Here is an 18,493-nt window from a genome sequence, read left to right on the forward strand (position 1 = left end):
AATATATAAATGCATGCGCCTGTACATATATGCATAATAGTGTATGTCAAAACGGGTTCAATGCAAGGCCCCTGACAAAGTTCTAGAAGATTTTATGTTGTTATCATAAAATATATAAATGCATGCGCCTGTACATATATGCATAATAGTGTATGTCAAAACGAGTTCAGTGCAAGGCCCCTGACAAAGTTCAGAAAGATTTTATGTTGTTATCATAAAATATATAAATGCATGCGCCTGTACATATATGCATAATAGTGTATGTCAAAACGGGTTCAGTGTAAGGCCCCTGACAAAGTTGTGGAAGATTTTATGTTGTTATCATAAAATATATAAATACATGCGCCTGTACATATATGTGGGGTTCAAAAAGGATTAACACGCTCTTTTTCTTTGAAATTACGTCAAATTGTTTGTATTTCGTTTATTTCGGTTTAACAATTACCATTTCAAGTTCGTATTGTTTTGCGTTGTACGCTACTATTTTAAGTTACATATACACGTTTAGTTCACATTTACACATGTTTTAGTTCAAATTTATTTAGTTAAACATTTTTTACTTTGCACTTATTCTTTGGCATATAAAAAAAAGAAGTTATTTTTACTTGCCGTGGCGCGTCCGATTTACTACTCAACTTCATATGAACTGTCCTCAAGAGCAAACTATGACTTTGAAATTTGTCTATTCGCTATTTTAAAAGTTCCGTTATCCCTTTGTTGCTTGTTTGCAATTTATCTTATTTTTTTATGTTTCTGCTGTTAGTCCGTTGTCCGCCTGCAGTCGCTTTATGAAATACAGTGTTGTAAAATGTCTTAATTACTTTAAGGCTCCCACATCCGGCCATCCCGAGATTAGGTCGCCTCGAACGATGGGTCAAATGCTTTCATGTACTCCGCTACCGTTGTACTACGTCTTGGACCCTCGTGGTCTCCTACCTTCTCCACTTCGTATCTACCGTGTTCAATTTCTTCGTAACTCTATATGGTCCTAAGTATTTTGGTTTCAGTTTTAACCCTGCGCCGAACTGGGTACGCTTGATGGCTACCAGTTGGCCTACTTTATACTCCATTTCCCGTTTTCGTTTAGCGTTAAAATTTCTATTGTTTTCTTCTTGAATCTTCTCTATGTTCTCTTTTGCCGTCTGTCGGACTTCATAACGTTCACTATCTATCCTTTCGACTCTTAAGTTCTTCTAAAATTTCCCTAAGTTCTGGCACATCCGCAACCCTCATTTCTAACCCCGTTAGGATTCTAAAGGGTGAGAATTTTGTGGTTCTGGGAGGAGTATTATTTATAGCGCGTTGTACTCTATCTACATGTTTGTACCAGGCATTTGGATCGTCGACGGAGAGTTTAGTTAGCATTGGCAAAATAACTCTATGAATCCTCTTGACTTGACCGTTACCTCTAGGTATACCTGTGGCTATGTTTAAAAGTTGTATATCTTCCTTATCTTGTTTGGTTGATTTTCCGACAGGTTGGATAAATGATGTATATTGGAACGATTTTCCGTCATCCCTTGTCAAATTTGGTTTTGAGACAAACCGGTTTCGGCGTTGTGCCATCATCAGTGTCGATTTTCGTTCTGATCTGTTGTTGTCATTTGTCCTTTATTTATAGTTCGTAGGTATATGAGCAGGTATTGTCAAATTCATGCTTGTGTATATTTAGTTATGTGTATGTGCTGTTGTTCGTTCAGAACCGAGGGTGGTTTACTAATCGATTTGTGTGGCTGACTGGGGTAGGTAGAAATCTGTGATTTTAGTCGTTTGACCTTCTTTGTCGGTTTTTTGTTTTGGTTTGTTAATTGTTTTGTGTTTATTTGTTGTTGTGCGTTTGTCGGTTGTACCTGTGTGATTAAGTTGTTTCCTGTAAACAAGTTTTAAAGGCTCGAATATTGTGTCAGAAATGGTGTTTATCTGTTCGTTTATTATTCTACCGTCGAATGTTTTCTGTTTGTAGATTTCCATGTTTTCGAGTACGTTGAGACGTCGGCCCTTTTCTTGTATGTGAAGAACCCTAACTGTTTTATTGATGTTTGCTGGGGAACATTCATTCTCGACCATGTGATTCGCGAAGTTAGACTCGGGTAAAATGTTTGGATTCCGTATTTTTTTGTTGTAATCTCTAATATGTTCTCTGAACCTCGTTCTTATTTGCCGTCCTGTTTGTCCTATGTAACTATGCTGGCATCCGCAGGTAAGCTTGTATACGCCGTGGCTGCTAAACGGATCCTCTGAGTTAATGTTAGTTCTTAGTTTTCGCCCTAGATTGTTCGATGTTTTGAATGCTGTGTTAATATTGTATTTTTTAAAGAAATTTGCCAATTTATATGTTGCTTTTCCAGTATATGTCATAGTCGTCCAGCTATTATTTTCTTTTTCATTATTTCTTTTTGGTTCTCCATTTGTCCTTCTGAGCTTATCTACTAGTGCTTTTTTATATCCGTTGTTTGCAGCGATATTATATATGACCTCAAGTTCTCTCTTATATGCCTCTTGTGTAAGAGGTGTTCTTTCAAGTCTATGTACCAAGTGCCTTAATGCTGCATTTTTATGATGTTGAGGGTGATTTGAGGTATTGTGTATTATTGTGTCGGTGGCCGTTGACTTTCTATATATGTCATAGTTAAATCTTTTGGCTTCTTTATCAATATTTATCGTGAGGTCTAGATAGTTGATTCCTCCGTCTTTTTCGGTTTCCATTGTAAATTGTATATTGCCGTGCTGTTTGTTGAGGTATTCCAGTATGAGCTCTTCGTTATTAGTAGTTAAAACGCATATTATGTCATCCACGTATCTAGCATAAAATGACACGCCTAATTTGGACTTCAGCTCCTGTATGTACTTTTCTTCCAGATTTTGCATGAACACTTCCATAAGAATTGCTGATGTGGGGCTTCCCATTCCAAGACCGTTTGTTTGTCTATATATCTTATTGTTGAATTTAAAATAGTTTTGACGTAAAGTGGTTCTTAGCGTATTTGTGATTTGCATACTTTTCACTTTGTTTTTTGTGTTATGAACTATTGTTGAGCTAACTATGTCCAAAGTCTCCGATAGTGGTATAGATGGGTATAAATCTTTTATGTCAAAAGATACCAATTTGCTGTTTCTTGTTAGCTCTACGGTCTCGAGTCTCTCTATTAGTTCTGTTGTGTTAGCTATTGCATATTCGTTCCTAAGCTCCAGAGTGTCTATCAATATCGTTTTTAAATATTTGGACAGTTTGTAACATGGTGCCGATTTAAAATTAATGATGGGCCTCATTGGCGTGTTCGGCTTGTGGATTTTTGGTAGCGCAACCAGTGGAGGAGCCGAAGGGTTCATTTGGACCAATCTATGTGCCATGTTAGAATCTACTATATTTGTTGCATTTTTTATAGCAACTTTGATTTGTTTTTGGTATTCATCTGTGGGATCCTCTCTCATTCTACGACATTTCATTTCCTCTATGAGATCCTCGGTTTTGGATATATATTGCTCTTTTTCGATTAGCACAGTGGTGTTTCCTTTGTCCGCTTTCGTTGTGACAATATTGTTTTTCCTTAGTTTATGACGTAGATTCTTTATTGTTTTCTCCTCTGTATTCGTTTTTTGTCCTTCCTGTGCTTTCACCTCCTTTCTTATGATTTCCCTGCACATGTGTCTTGCGTGCTCCTGTTCTTCCTGTGGTATCAATGATATTGCGATCTCCGCATCTATTGTATATCTATATATTGTATATCTTCGCTTACGCAATATTCCCTGAAGAAATTTGACGTAAACGCGGTACCACTGTCAGAAATAATACGTTTCGGATTGCCGAAAACTGACGACTGCCCTTTTAGTATGTTGATCACCGATTCTGCGCCCGTGTTCTTCGTCGGATAAAGACATGTGAACTTTGAGAACGCATCGATTACAACAAATAGGTAATTGTACTGCTTGTTTGTCGTTTTCCATTCGATTGCTTCTTGAGTTTTTTTTTAGAAAAATGTTCCTGGTTATGCGCGGTTCGTATAATTTCGTCCTCCATCTGAGATGGAACAACCACTAACGTCTTAACAGGATCTTTGAATAAAATGTCTTTGTATAGGTAATAATCTTCGTAAGGACCTGTTTCTAGTACTTTCCTAACTGCCTTAATCCAATCATCGTCCATCTGAGCTAACTTCAACCGATGACTTAATGTATCCTCCAATAGCAAGCAGGACATTCTACTGAGCGCGTCTACATGTCTCATTTTTGTTCCGCTACGGTGTTCGATTGTGTAATCAAAATCCTGCAAATACAAAGCCCAGCGTGAAACTCTTAACGGTACATCACGCTTTTTTAACGTCATCGTGAATGCATTGCAATCGGTTACGATTTTAAATTTGATGCCTATCAGGTAAACCCTCAATTTTTTTAGTGCCTCAATTATTGCTAAAACTTCCAACTCATACGAGTGGAGTGTTTCCTCAAATGGTTTAGTTTTCCTGCTCATATATTGCACAGGATGATATTCTCTATCGTCGACGTCTCTTTGCAATAAAACCGCGCCATAGCCGTACATACTTCCATCTGTGTGGACCTCAGTGACTGCTTTAGGGTTATATAAAGTTAAAACTGGGGCCGTAACCAAAGCTACTTTAAGTTGCTGGAATGCGGCTAGCTCCTCGCCTCCCATCTGAAACCTATTGTCTTGGCGGAGAAGCTCAGATAACGGCTTTGCTATAATCGCGTAACTTTCAATAAACCTTCTGAAATACGACGTTAACCCTAAAAAGCGCTGTAGACTTTTCTTTGAAGTTGGTACCGGAAAACCCTTTACTGCCTTTGTCTTTGCTAAACATGGCTTAATTGTGCTATTTTCTATCACATAATCTAAGAATTCAACTTTTTTCTTCAAGAACTGACATTTTTCCCATTTTATCTTCAAACCACTTGCGGATGCAACTTCCAGAACGAGTTCCAAGCTCTTCATGCCTTCCATTTCGTCTTTCGCCGGAATAATCCAGATATCCATGTATACGACTACCACGCCTGATTGTATTAGAGGGCGTAATACTGCCGTTATATACCGTGAAAACACTGCGGGTGAGTTGGAAATTCCGAATGGGACATAGAGGAACTCGTATTGAACACTATGGGTCACGAACGACGTATATTTTCTGGAATCTTTCTCTATAGGCACGTGGAAGAACCCATTTGACAGGTCGAGCGTCGTGAAGACTTTGGCGCCTTGAAGTCGTTCTAAAACGTCGTCAATTAATGGCATAGGGAAATTGTCTCTATAGATTTTTTCGTTTAACTGGCGGCAATCGCAAAAAAGTCTTTTACTTCCGTCTTTTCGATACCAAAACCACAGGTGACGCATATTCCGAAGAGCTGGAATGGATGATGCCTTCTTCCAGCCGCTTCGCAATTTCGGCGTCTACCCAACACCTATCTTCATATGAAAGTCTCCGTGGTCTTTGATATACTGGCTTTTCATCGGTTAAAATGATCTTCATTTCTACTGGAGACATTTTACTTCTCACGGGTACATAACTTTTAACTAAAGACCTAATTTTTGCCTCTTGGAGTGCATCTAAATGCGCCAGATCTAACTCTTTCTCTCTTTCTTGGCTTTCCGCCGTGCATATATTTCCAAATTCATTAAAAAGTTCGAACGTTTCTTCTTTTCTACCAACAACTGACTTAGTGTCCGTAGCTAATTTCCTATCAACGGCTGACTGTCCACCAGCAACTGCACTGCTTCTTTCTATTGTTATTGGCTCACAACTCGCGGACACAGTACCCCGTTTTCTCAATTGCACTTCATCATTCTTTATTACTATGTCCACCCATTTCAAAACATCATTGCCAATAATAACACCGAACCTGGAATCTCTCTCGCGAACAACATGAAAGTTAATAACAACTGCGGAGTCTTCAAACTCTACCTTGGTCTTAAACCCACCTAAAGTTATTGGTGTGTATTAATAATTACAACGCACCTACTTAACAGCTAAACTTCGAATGATTTATTTAGTAAGAGTATTATAGTTCATAGGTATGATTACAAGAAGTGGTAATGAAACAAGAGAGAGTATAGTGCGTTTGTATATACATGTGTATGTAGCATATGTAATGTTCGTAAACTGAGTTGCCATTAACACATAATATATAATACCCAATACGCTCCCCCTTAGCTTTGCTTATATAAAATAGAATTTTAAAATATTTAAAATAGAAATATAAAATATGTACATTATATTTTGTTTGATTGTAATTCATGTATTGCTTAAATATGTAAATGCTTTTTAAACTTAGAACAGTAAGTAATTAGATTAAATGTTAGTTGGATATGTACAACTTATTCTTGAGGTTTCACAACCTTGCCTGCTATCCTAGGTCTTAATTCTATTTTTGATCGCGTAACATGCTCGTCCGGATCATGTGCACTACCCTCAGCAAGGTTATCTGGAGGACTGGATGAAGTGTGTGGTTCACCTACGCTTTCGCGCATTTCATTGTAAACGTTATGATTTCCCGTATTTTCTTGTGAAGAATTATTATCTCTTATTTGGTTCAAGTGTCTTTTTATTTCTCTTTATTGTGTACAATGATACAACTATATGATCGTGGACCCATTTGTTTGTTAATTTTTGCTGGCATCCAGCTCGTTTTATTTGGATTTCTGTAGTCGCGTATTAAAACATTTTGCCCTTTTTGAAAGTGCTCTTCCCGTTTGCCTTTGTAGTTTTGTTCGCTTTCAATTTGTTTTTTGATAATCTGTTTTTGAACTAGCGGGGGTTTCAAAAGATCGAAACGAGACTTTAAAGGTCGCGAGAGAAATAATTTTGCAGGAGATTCTCCCGTAGTTGTGTGAATTGTGTTTCGATAATCGAATAAAAACTTATTTAAAATGAATTCAGTGTCTGAGTGTTTTCTTTTTTCTAGACTTGCATATAGTGATTTTTTTAAATTCTTTACAAATATTTCAGCTTGGCCGTTGGTTGCCGGATGGCCAGGAGCTGTGAAGATGTGGTTAATGTTATTTGTTTTCAAAAATGACTTAAATTCGTCAGAAGTAAATTGACGACCATTGTCTGTGACTAGCGTGTCGACAATACCATAGCGAGCAAAAGTCTCTCTCATTTTTCTAATGACAAAGCTGGACGTTAAATCTTTTGTTTGAAAAACTTCAGCCAATTTGGTGAAGGAGTCAATAATGATCAAAAAGTAAAAGTCTTTTATTGGTCCAGCAAAATCAGCATGTATTCGACTCCACGGAGAGTTAGTTGGCTTCCACGAAATTAAGGAGCTTTTTTCTGGACTCGCTTGCAACTTTTGGCATGGGAGACAATTCTTTATTACATGTTCGATATCAGAGTTTATGTTTGGCCACCAGACATGCGATCTGGCGAGAGCCTTCGTTTTCACGATGCCCATATGTGAGGCATGAAGCTCGTTTAATATATGAACTCGAAATTTTTCAGGTATACCGACTCTATATCCCCATAAAATACAGTCATATTCAACAGTTAGTTCGTTAATTTTATCCTTGAAAGGAATAAATTTTGCTCCAGTCAAATTGTTGACTTCGCCATGAAGAATAGCATGGGATACCTTGGAAAGTATTGGATCTTTTCTAGTTTCCCTACCAACGCTTTTAAAATTGATGTTCAAATAGTTCGAATTTTCAATAAAATTGACATAGGAATTTTCGAAACAGTCTTGTTGATTTGTCGCTTGCGGTATGCGAGACAAGCTATCAGCGTCGTTGGAAATGCCCTTGACGTACGTAATCGTGTAATTGAACCCTGAAAGTATGAACGCCCACCGCTGCATTCGGGCAGCTGCCATTGCTGGCAAACCTTTATGTTCGCCAAAGATTGTCACTAACGGCTTATGGTCGGTTTTTAAAATGAAATGGTTTCCTAGTAAATATTGTCGCAATTTTGTCACGCAATATACGATAGCAAGAGCCTCTTTTTCAAGCGTGCTATAATTTCGTTCACTTTTAGAAAGAGATCTCGAAACAAATGCAATAGGTTTTACAGAACCATCTGAAAATTTGAGGGAAAGTACGCCCGCGACTGCACTATTACTAGCATCAGTTGACAGAATTAAAGGCAAGTCGACATTGAAGTGAATCAGCACCTGGTCCGAAGTAATTTCTTTTTTTATTAATTCGTATGCTGCTTGACATTCATTTGTCCATTTAAATTGCACATTTTTTTGCAATAAATTATATAAAGGGCTTACTTTTTTTGCGAAATTTTCGACAAACTTTGAATAATGATTGACCATTCCTAAAAATGCCTTGACCTCTGAAACGTTCCCTGGAACAGGAGCATTTAGGACGCTCGATATCCTTTCGCTTGTTTTGCTTAGGCCATGCTTATCTATATTGAAACCTAGATAGGATATTTTAGATTGAAAAAAGGCGCATTTTTTTAAATTAAGTTTTAAATTTGAAGGCTTGAATTTTTCTAAAACTGCCCTTAAATTTTGTATGTGCTCATGAAAAGTTTTCCCCGTGAAAGTAATATCGTCTTGGTATATGACAACATTTGGGATTCCTCGCAATAAATTTTCAATAGTCTTTTGAAAAATGGCTGCTGCTGGCTTTATACCAAATGGCATGCGCTTGACTCTCAACGTACCTATATGTGTGTTCAACGCACATAAAAGTTGTGAATCGTCATCCAAAACTAATTGGTTGTACGCATTTGATAAATCTAATTTGGTGAAAAGTTCACCACCCTCTAGTGATGCAAATATTTCATCTATGCGCGGAAGTGGATATTTATAGTCACATAAATATTTATTTATGGTAGCCTTGTAGTCTCCGCATATTCTAAGTGTGCCGTCTGGCTTTGGGACGGGAACAAGTGGCGTTCCCCAATCAGAGTTATCCACGAGTTCTAAACCGTCGCCCTTGATTAACTCCCGTAATTGTTTCTCTACCTGTTCTTTCCAAGCTATTGGCAAAGATCGAGGCTTGCAAAAAATCGGTTTTGCATCTTTCATTAGTTCTAGTCTTACTTTCTGACCGCTGAATTTTCCCAATTCTTCTTTAAAAACCCCGCAAAACTCACTTTTAAGCTGCTCTAATATGATTGTATGTTTTTCTTCAGTTGACACAAGGTTGATTTGAGTTAATTCAAAATTGAAAGCTCGCAGAAATGATCTACCTAGCAGTGGAGGGCTTTTAGTGTCTGATACGACCACAGAAATCTTTTTTGTAATACCGCGATATGTAATGGGTGTAGTAAATTTTCCACATAATTTTATTTGCTTACCATTATAGTCCACGTATGGAATCGAACATGGAAAAAGTTTTTCGTTTTTGCATAACTCCTTATACAGAGATTTTGGAAAAAGTGTACATGGCGCTCCAGTGTCACACACAACATCCATTTTCCTCCCTCTGACCTCCACTGATAGGGAATACACACCATTCGGGTCGCTCGTGTTAACGCTGAAAATAGAAAAATTAAATGACTCGTCAGTGTGGCTTTGATCAATTTTATCTGAATCAGACACATAATTTACAGCCCTTTTCGATTTAGATCTGCATACCGAAGCTAAGTGTCCTACTTTGGAACATTTGTAACATGTGCTGTCTTTAAATTTGCAGTCCTTTACCTCGTGATTCTTCCATCAGCAACGAAAACACTTTGGTTTCCTTTCGTCCTTACTTTTACTGCTGCTACCATTTTTATTCTTGCTTACTGCTGTATGTGTATTGTTATTTTTTGACGGGTATTTTTTTACCAAATTCACACTCGATCCAGTAGTAGAATCAGCAGTATTGAGCAAGAATTTTGATTCTAAAATCATTGCTTTGGTTAGAGCGTTAGCCAATGTTAAGGATGAGTTTTCCTCACTGATGCGGTCAAAAATTTTATCTGGTAAGCTGATCACGAATTGATCTAGTACAAAAGTTTCAAAATGTGTACCGAATTGACATTTTGCTGCTAATCTCTTCATTCTTGCAAACCACTGAGAAACGGTTTCATCATCCGTTTTTCGTGCTTGATGGAAAATCTTCCGTTCTCGAAAAATAATTGTTGGTGGTGTATAATGCGCTTCCAATATTTCACACAGCTCTTTGCATGTTTTTGTTACTGGAGATAACGGTGTGCATAAATCGTATAAAAAACTGTACTGTGCAGCACCAATTGATTTTAATAAAATGCGTTTTTTTGCGTTTTCTTCTACACAATTTATCTCAGCAAGATGATTTTCTAATTTGTCCTTCCACATCATCCATGTTTCATCATTTGGCTGGAATTCCGGCACATTTGTTGTCTGAAATAATGTGGTCGGTGTATTTGTTGTTGTTGTATTTTGTTGCATTTTAAGAGACCCACTGACTTTGATTCGAAGTAAAAAAGATATTGCGTTTTTTGTGAATTAAATTTTCACTGACGAAATTCGTCTTACTTTATTTATTGTTATTTTGCAACGCTTAAAGGTTCTTTAACACCAATTAAAAAGTTCTTTGTTTAATTTTTTTTTACCCGCTCGTCGCCAATTATGTTGTGTACTAATAATTACAACGCACCTACTTGACAGCTAAACTTCGAATGATTTATTTAGTAAGAGTATTATAGTTCATAGATTACAAGAAGTGGTAATGAAACAAGAGAGAGTATAGTGCGTTTGTATAGACATGTGTATGTAGCATATGCAATGTTCGTAAACTGAGTTGCCATTAACACATGATATATAATACCCAATAGTTATCAAGGCACTATCGGCTATACCGAATAGTTGATGCTTTTCGTTGGTTAACTCGAATTCGCCTAATGATACCAACACGTCATATCTAATCAAGCATAAATCACATCCTGTATCTATGAGTGCTGAATGTACGAAGCCCCGAATTATAATGTCTTTAAAAATAAGTCCGCCCCGTGATACGGTTCTGCTTTTTGTACTCATCATGGTTGCATTAAGCGATTATGCCTTCAACTCCTTTTTGGGGTTTTTACAATTCGACGCTATGTGACCCAGTTGATCGAATTTAAAACAAGTGACTGTAGCCTGGGGACAATTACACAAAATGTGGTTTGTTTCACCGCACCGAAAACATCGTTTATCTTGTTGGCGTTGCGCTTGTTTTGGTAATTTCCCAGATTGTTCGCTTGATTTAACTGCAGCTGCTCGGCCACCTCCCCTGATTTTCTCGTAAACTCTTATTTGCTCTTTTAACTCGTTTATGTTTCTTGCCAGGTAGAGATTTGCCTTGTTGGACCTCGTATCTGGCAAGCCATCTATAAAATATTCGATTATGCTAACTTCATCTAAATCAATCATTTTCCCTATTTCCATGAGGTTGTACAAGTACTCTTTGTAATCTTCGTTATACTGTTTTCGCCTATTGCGCAACATACGATGCACTTCACTCGCAGATACTGCTGAACCAAATTCTTCTTTTAACGATTTTTTCAAAGAGTCCCAGTCTTTTATTCCTTTTTGGCACTGAACAAACATCTTAGCACCACCTTTTAGCAATTGCTTTGCATAAATAAATTTTTGAAATTCATTCCACTGCACTGCTGCAGCGTTCTCCTCAAAAATTTCTAACCACTTTTCTATTGATGCTTGGCCTGAACCTGAAAAACAAGACAAAGAATCTTCGATGTCACGAAGTGTGAAGGGTGTTCTAGTTGTTTCACGCACCCCAACGGCAACGGAGTGTACAGATGAAGCATTCTCGAAAACTTCGTCTTCATCATCGCTAAGCTCAATTCCATAATGCTCCATAAGTCTGTCTTGAAGGACTACCTTACGACCACTTGTGGAAAGCCTTAGTTCAGTGAGTTTGCTTTTCAAATTACTTACGGTCAACCCTAATATTTCATCTCTATCCATTGTGCCACGGTAAGCTTTATAACTTCTTTTTGGTATCTACCTTGTTATAATGTATTGAAATGGATATTCTTATTTTTTGCAAAAATTAGTACCTACTCTAAGCAATTCTACAATACAATCGAGTTAGTATATAAACTTATACTTATCGTTAGTTTGTCTCGACAGTGTTCAGCTTTCCCGTTTGTAAGTGCGGCATCGGCTCGTATCAACAACTGCAACTTAGTAGGTGTAAAGTTTCTTCCATCAACTGCAACATGGGTTCGCCAAACATTTTTACTTATCGGAATTGCAGATTTACTGCTGGGCTACTTCGACTTATTCGCCCATGTCAGTACAGTAACACATCAACGGTTGGGCTTTTACTTAGTCGCCCACAACAACAACATTTAAGTTTTACTGCTTGGCTACTCGACTTGTTCACCAGCAGCAGTACAGTAACACATCAACGGTTGGGCTTTTACTTAGTCGCCCACAACAACAACATTTAAGTTTTGCTGCTTGGCTACTCAAATTTAAAAACGAAGCTTCGACTGTTTAATTCGAATGTTAAATCAGTACTGTTTTATGCTTGCGAGACGTGGAAAAGCTCAATTTCAATTCAGAAACGTCTACAAGTTTTTATTAATAAATGTCTGCGCCGAATCCTGAAAATTCGATGGCCGGAAAGAATTTCAAATTACGACTTATGGTCTAGAACAAATCAACCTAAGGTTGCCACAGAAATAACCAAGCGTAAATGGTCGTGGATTGGTCACACTCTCAGACCACCTCCAGTAAATATAGCCAGACAAGCATTGCGATGGAATCCACAAGGAAGCCGACGACCTGGTGCACCTGCGAAAACTTGGCGCAGAACTGTGGATAAAGAACTCGAGAAGCAGGATATACGTGGAATGACATCACAAGAACTGCACCTAAGTTGAGGAGGATGATGATGATGACTCAACTTGTTCACCAGCAGCAGTATAGCAACACTTTAAAGTTCGTGTTCCGTGGTTCATTAAACGGACGCCACAAAGCGACAAAATTTATTATTTCTTTTTGTTTTTTCACGCAAACGTATGAGTGATGAGCATAACGGCTTTTCAACGATAGGGTTTTTCATATAGGCACCCCAATGTATAACTGTTCTATCGTATGACTTCAATTAAACCCGATATAAATTTTTGGTACAGTTTTATGCAGATATTCAACTATTAGTTTTTATTAAACACTTTCCGCACTTCTGACACCATTTGTGGGGTTCAAAAAGGATTAACACGCTCTTTTTCTTTAAAATTACGTCAAATTGTTTGTATTTCGTTTATTTCGGTTTTACAATTAACATTTCAAGTTCGTATTGTTTTGCGTTGTACGCTACTATTTTAAGTTACATATACACGTTTAGTTCACATTTACACATGTTTTAGTTCAAATTTTTTTATTTAGTTAAACATTTTTTACTTTGCACTTATGCTTTGGCATATACAAAAAAGAAGTTATTTTTACTTGCTGTGGCGCGTCCGATTCACTACTCAACTTCATATGAACTGTCCGCAAGAGCAAACTATGACTTTGAAATTTGTCTATTCGCTATTTTAAAAGTTCCGTTATCCCTTTGTTGCTTGTTTGCATTTTGTCTTATTTATTCATGTTTCTGCTGTTAGTCAGTTGTCCGCCTGCAATCGCTTTATGAAATACAGTGTTGTAAAATGTCTTAATTACTTTAAGGCTCCCACATATATGCATAATAGTGTATGTCAAAACGGGTTCAGTGCAAGGCCCCTGACAAAGTTCTGGAAGATGTTATGTTGTTATCATAAAATATATAAATGCATGCGCCTGTACATATATGCATAATAAGGTATGTCAAAACGGGTTCAGTGCAAGGCCCCTGACAAAGTTCTGGAAGATTTTATGTTGTTATCATAAAATATATAAATGCATGCGCCTGTACATATATGCATAATAAGGTATGTCAAAACGGGTTCAGTGCAAGGCCCCTGACAAAGTTCTGGAAGATTTTATGTTGTTATCATAAAATATATAAATACATGCGCCTGTACATATATGCATAATAAGGTATGTCAAAGCGGGTTCAGTGCAAGGCCCCTGAAAAAGTTCTGGAAGATTTTATGTTGTTATCATAAAATATACAAATGCATGCGCCTGTACATATATGTATAATAGTGTATGTCAAAACGGGTTCAGTGCAAGGCCCCTGACAAAGTTCTAGAAGATTTTATGTTGTTATCATAAAATATATAAATGCATGCGCCTGTACATATATGCATAATAGTGTATGTCAAAACGGGTTCAGTGCAAGGCCCCTGACAAAGTTCTGGAAGATTTTATGTTGTTATCATAAAATATATAAATACATGCGCCTGTACATTTATGCATAATAAGGTATGTCAAAACGGGTTCAGTGCAAGGCCCCTGACAAAGTTCTGGAAGATTTTATGTTGTTATCATAAAATATATAAATGCATGCGCCTGTACATCTTTTTTATTTCCAGTTCTTTTGAGGAACACACTGCAGAACAGCACAACAAAACAGGATAACACCTACACATTTTTTTATAATTATTATCATCATCAACACCATCATCATCAATATTACTATTGTTTTTATTATTATTTTTATTTATATTGTAACGATGAACAAGAGAATGTTCTCAAATTTAATGAGCAAAGAAAAGGCATATTTTGAGGAATTGAAAGAAACATTTAGGAAATTAAATGAATCGTCTGGGCAAGATACAGATAATATACCATCAAATAGCAGGGGGGCAATTTCTTTAAATAGAGATGAAGTACCATCAACTAGTGTCTCCAAAGTTTAGAGCGAATTTCAATAGATGTGGGAATACATGGGCTTAAAATTTTCAAAAGTTCTAACAGTGTATTATGGCCGATTTTGGGCCACGTTGTAGATTTCCCCAATTCGGAACCATTTGTGATAAGCAGCTTGTTATTCAGGGATGAGTAAGCCCCCAGATCTAAATGATTTTTTAAAAGAATTTTGCGAGGAGGTAGGCACTTTAGCTCAGAATGGGGTGAAAGTGGGATCTACAGAATTGTTAAAGGAAGTGTGAGGCTATTTACTTGCGATTCACCAGCTCGGGCATTTATAACTGGGATAAAGGGTCCTATAGAAAAAAATAGCTGCCCGAAATGTTTGCAAATGGGGCAACATTTAGATCGGGTGTGCCTATCCCAAGAAGTGGGCGAGCTAAGAACAGATGATTCATTTAAAAATAGGATAGATTTGTCATTCCATAAGCAGAGGGAGATTTTGCTAGAATCCGTAAATATTGGCTTAGAACCCCTGCATTAAGTGGACTTAGGAGTAACAAAAAACTACTCCAGTTGCTTATTAAAAGAGGGAACGTAACGACAATGAACGAAAAATTGATTTTTCTGAATAGTTGCGTTCCCTTTGAGTTTTCTAGACGAAGCCGTGATCTAGACGAATTAAGCAACTGGAAATCGGCAGAATACCGGCAGTTTTTACTGTATTCTGGCATTTTCGTTTTGAAAGACTGCATACCGGATAACCTTTATTATCACTTTCTTTTGTTGCACTGTGCTGTTCGACTTATCTCGTGTGAGAAGTCTTGTAAAGTAGAATCTAATGTTGCGAATGAAATATTAAAAGAGTTTGTTAAATTATTTAGTAATTATTTTGGCGCGAATTTAATTAGTTTCAATGTCCACGCCCTTTGCATTTAAGCGATTGCGTAAAACAATTTGGTCCGTTAGATTCTTTTTCAGCATATAAATTTGAGAATTATATGCAATACATTAAAAAACTTACACACAATCCATCTAAGATACTGCAGAAATTGTTTTTGAGAATAGAAGAAGAAATTTTACGGATTGTAGTAAAATTTTTAAAAATGATAATTTTATTATAAATTTTAAGAATGATAAGCACAGTTTCTTCTTAAGTAGTACATTGGGTTCTATAAAGATTGTTAACCAACAAAACGAAAATAGTTTCGTAGTTCGAGTTTTAACAAAAGTTGGAAACGTTGTTATAGAGCCCCTTGTGTCCTCATCTGGATTAGTTATTTTAGTAGCTCAACAACTGAGGGCATACATATTATAAACAAAGAAAATTTAGTCCTTAAGTATTATTCTATACCTGTAGGTAATTACATAATTTATTTTATAAATTTGCATAGGTTATATATAGTTAAGTTTGCCGTTGTAAATAGTAGTTTGTAGATATATTTCACCATTTCCTTTTACTATTTAAGTCTTTCCGTTTCCTTTTTGATTTTGTACATAAAGAACCTGCATTGTTTTTATTATTTATTTCTTTGTATACAATTAGTATTAATATATTTTTAATAAAATAAATATTATATGAATTAACAAAAAAAAGGTAAATAAAGCCCGTCTCTGAAGTTATGTTGAATCAATAACTAATTTTGTCTTTTATTTTTTCTATTTTTCCAGTAGCAAATATATCTTTGGGAGCATAAGGAACAGCATGACAACCACTCACGCTGATATAGATCTGCTGGGAACGGAGAAAATATTTTTTTTTGCATATTAGTTAAATTTATATTGCTAGAAATAATGTTAAGAAATTTTATAAAGTTGTAACGAAAGTGACTATTTTTCACTCATTTTAAACGAGTAATAAATGCTAGTATATATCAAAAGAAAGATAATTTGATTACTTTTCTTTCGATGCTACTATCGTTAAAATTGATAAACGATTTCTGAAAATTTTTTTCAAATTTAGATACACATATATGTAACTAGTAAAAATGTTGAGAAATTTTATAAAGTTTTAACGAAAGTGACTATTTTTCACTCATTGTAAACGAGTAATAAATGCTAGTATATATCAAAAGAAAGGTAATTTGATTACTTTTCTTTCGATGCTACTATCGTTGAAATTAATAAATGATTTCTGAAATTTTTTTCACATTTAGATACACATATATGTAACTAGTAAAAATGTTGAGAAATTTTATAAGGTTGTAACGAAAGTGAATATTTTTCACTCATTGTAAACGAGTAATAAATGCTAGTATATATTAAAAGAAAGGTAATTTGATTACTTTTCTTTCGATGCTACTATCGTTAAAAGTGATAAACGATTTCTGAAAATTTTTTCAAATTTAGAAACACACATATGTAACTAGTAAAAATGTTGAGAAGTTTTATAAAGTTGTAACGAAAGTGAATATTTTTCACTCATTGTAAACGAGTAATAAATGCTAGTATATATCAAAAGAAAGATTTGATTACTTTTCTTTCGGTACTACTATCGTTTGGATATATATCCGATTTTTTAAAATTTTTGGAAAATAAGAGATACATGTATATAGCTAGGGAAAACTTGGTAAAATTTATACATTTATTAAAAGAGATATAATTAAATTATTGTACTTTTGATAGTACTGTCAATCGAATCAAAAAGTTTTTTCCAAAATTTTGTATATTTTAGAAAAACACCTCTGTAGTAAGTAATTTGTTTGCAAAGTTATACAAGCATTTTTCATTCATTGTGGCTTTTTGTTAAAAATAACTGACTAGCTCTCTGACAAATATAAAATTTTCTTAAATCGTGTGATGAAAAAGTTAATAATTCCTTTATTAAATAAGAGAATCAAATAGATACTTATCACAGTAATCCTTAGTTTTAATTGATTTGAAAAATTTAGCTTATCGATTGAATGATTTTTAATGGAATTGCCCTTTTAGAAGCTCGACCTAATCAGCATTGATATTTTATCAATTATCGAATTAATTACTTTGATAAATAAACAAATGTCATTTTAATGTTAAAAATCCGAGTATTACGCTGTTATTCAAAATTCTTTTATTTCAATGTTATTTATATTTCTTTTTTAATTTATATAAAAAATATTATAGTTTAGTAAATACTTAAAAAAATATTGTGATTACAAATAATTATTATTTATGCTATTTAATAACTTTAAGACCGTTTTATCTTAAAATTTATGTGCGATGAAGACAAATTTAATGTAAAAAGTCCTTTTAACAGATGTATTCTTAACATTTTATGATAAAACAGCCTTTAGAACAATTGTAAATGAATTTTTTATATTTAAATAAACGTTTTCATTAAAAATTTAAAAAAAAGTTTGGAGATTTTTTGGGTATTTTGGAGTTTTTTTAGGTATTTTTTGGGTATTAAGGTAAAAAGTTTTGGAATTTTTTAGACATAAAATTTTTCCGATATGGCATCCCTACAAAAATACAACACTGTGTTATGGGAAATTTTTAGTTAGAGAAGAGCAACTATGCATTTTTCCTTATGGCACTTTGGTATAAGTGTGAGAAGGATGCGCGATCACACGTACACGACTCGCTCAAGGGGAAAGTGGATAAAATCCGCACATTGCCTATACAAAATTATCCATTTTTTTATCCACTTTTTTCTCAGTTATTATCCAATTTTTTACGCAGTTTTGGTTGGCAGGGTATATTGTTAAATACATAGTCCTCTACATCCGAAAATTTTGTAGATAGTGTTTTCATTGTGCCAAATTAAAAAAGTGTGTGTTTGGAAACATTCTTCGTGCCTAAAATATTAATTAAACAATAATCGGGCATGAACGGGCATGTCATGTTGGACGATTCACAACGACAATAATCCAAATTAATAAACAAAAAAATAATTAGACCG

The 18,493-nt window shown here is 35.3% G+C and overlaps 1 protein-coding gene across 8 annotated transcripts in view; it reads right to left on the reverse strand.

Annotated features, from left to right (window-relative positions):
- Window positions 1–18,493, reverse strand: part of TM9SF2 (transmembrane 9 superfamily protein member 2) — a 483,300-nt gene that overhangs the window by 154,692 nt on the left and 310,115 nt on the right. Inside the window, exon 5 of one of the 8 annotated variants that reach the window (XM_067766155.1) lies at window positions 16,229–16,345. The exons of the other annotated variants lie outside the window; for them this stretch is intronic. Within the exon in view, the coding sequence (XP_067622256.1) occupies window positions 16,244–16,345 (102 nt within the window). The 3' untranslated portion in view covers window positions 16,229–16,243. Of the gene's footprint in view, window positions 1–16,228; window positions 16,346–18,493 lie in introns of those variants that run through there. 8 annotated transcript variants of the gene reach the window in all.

The sequence above is a fragment of the Eurosta solidaginis genome, chromosome 2 (assembly GCF_040869045.1).
Source record: "Eurosta solidaginis isolate ZX-2024a chromosome 2, ASM4086904v1, whole genome shotgun sequence".
Lineage (NCBI taxonomy): Eukaryota > Metazoa > Arthropoda > Insecta > Diptera > Tephritidae > Eurosta > Eurosta solidaginis.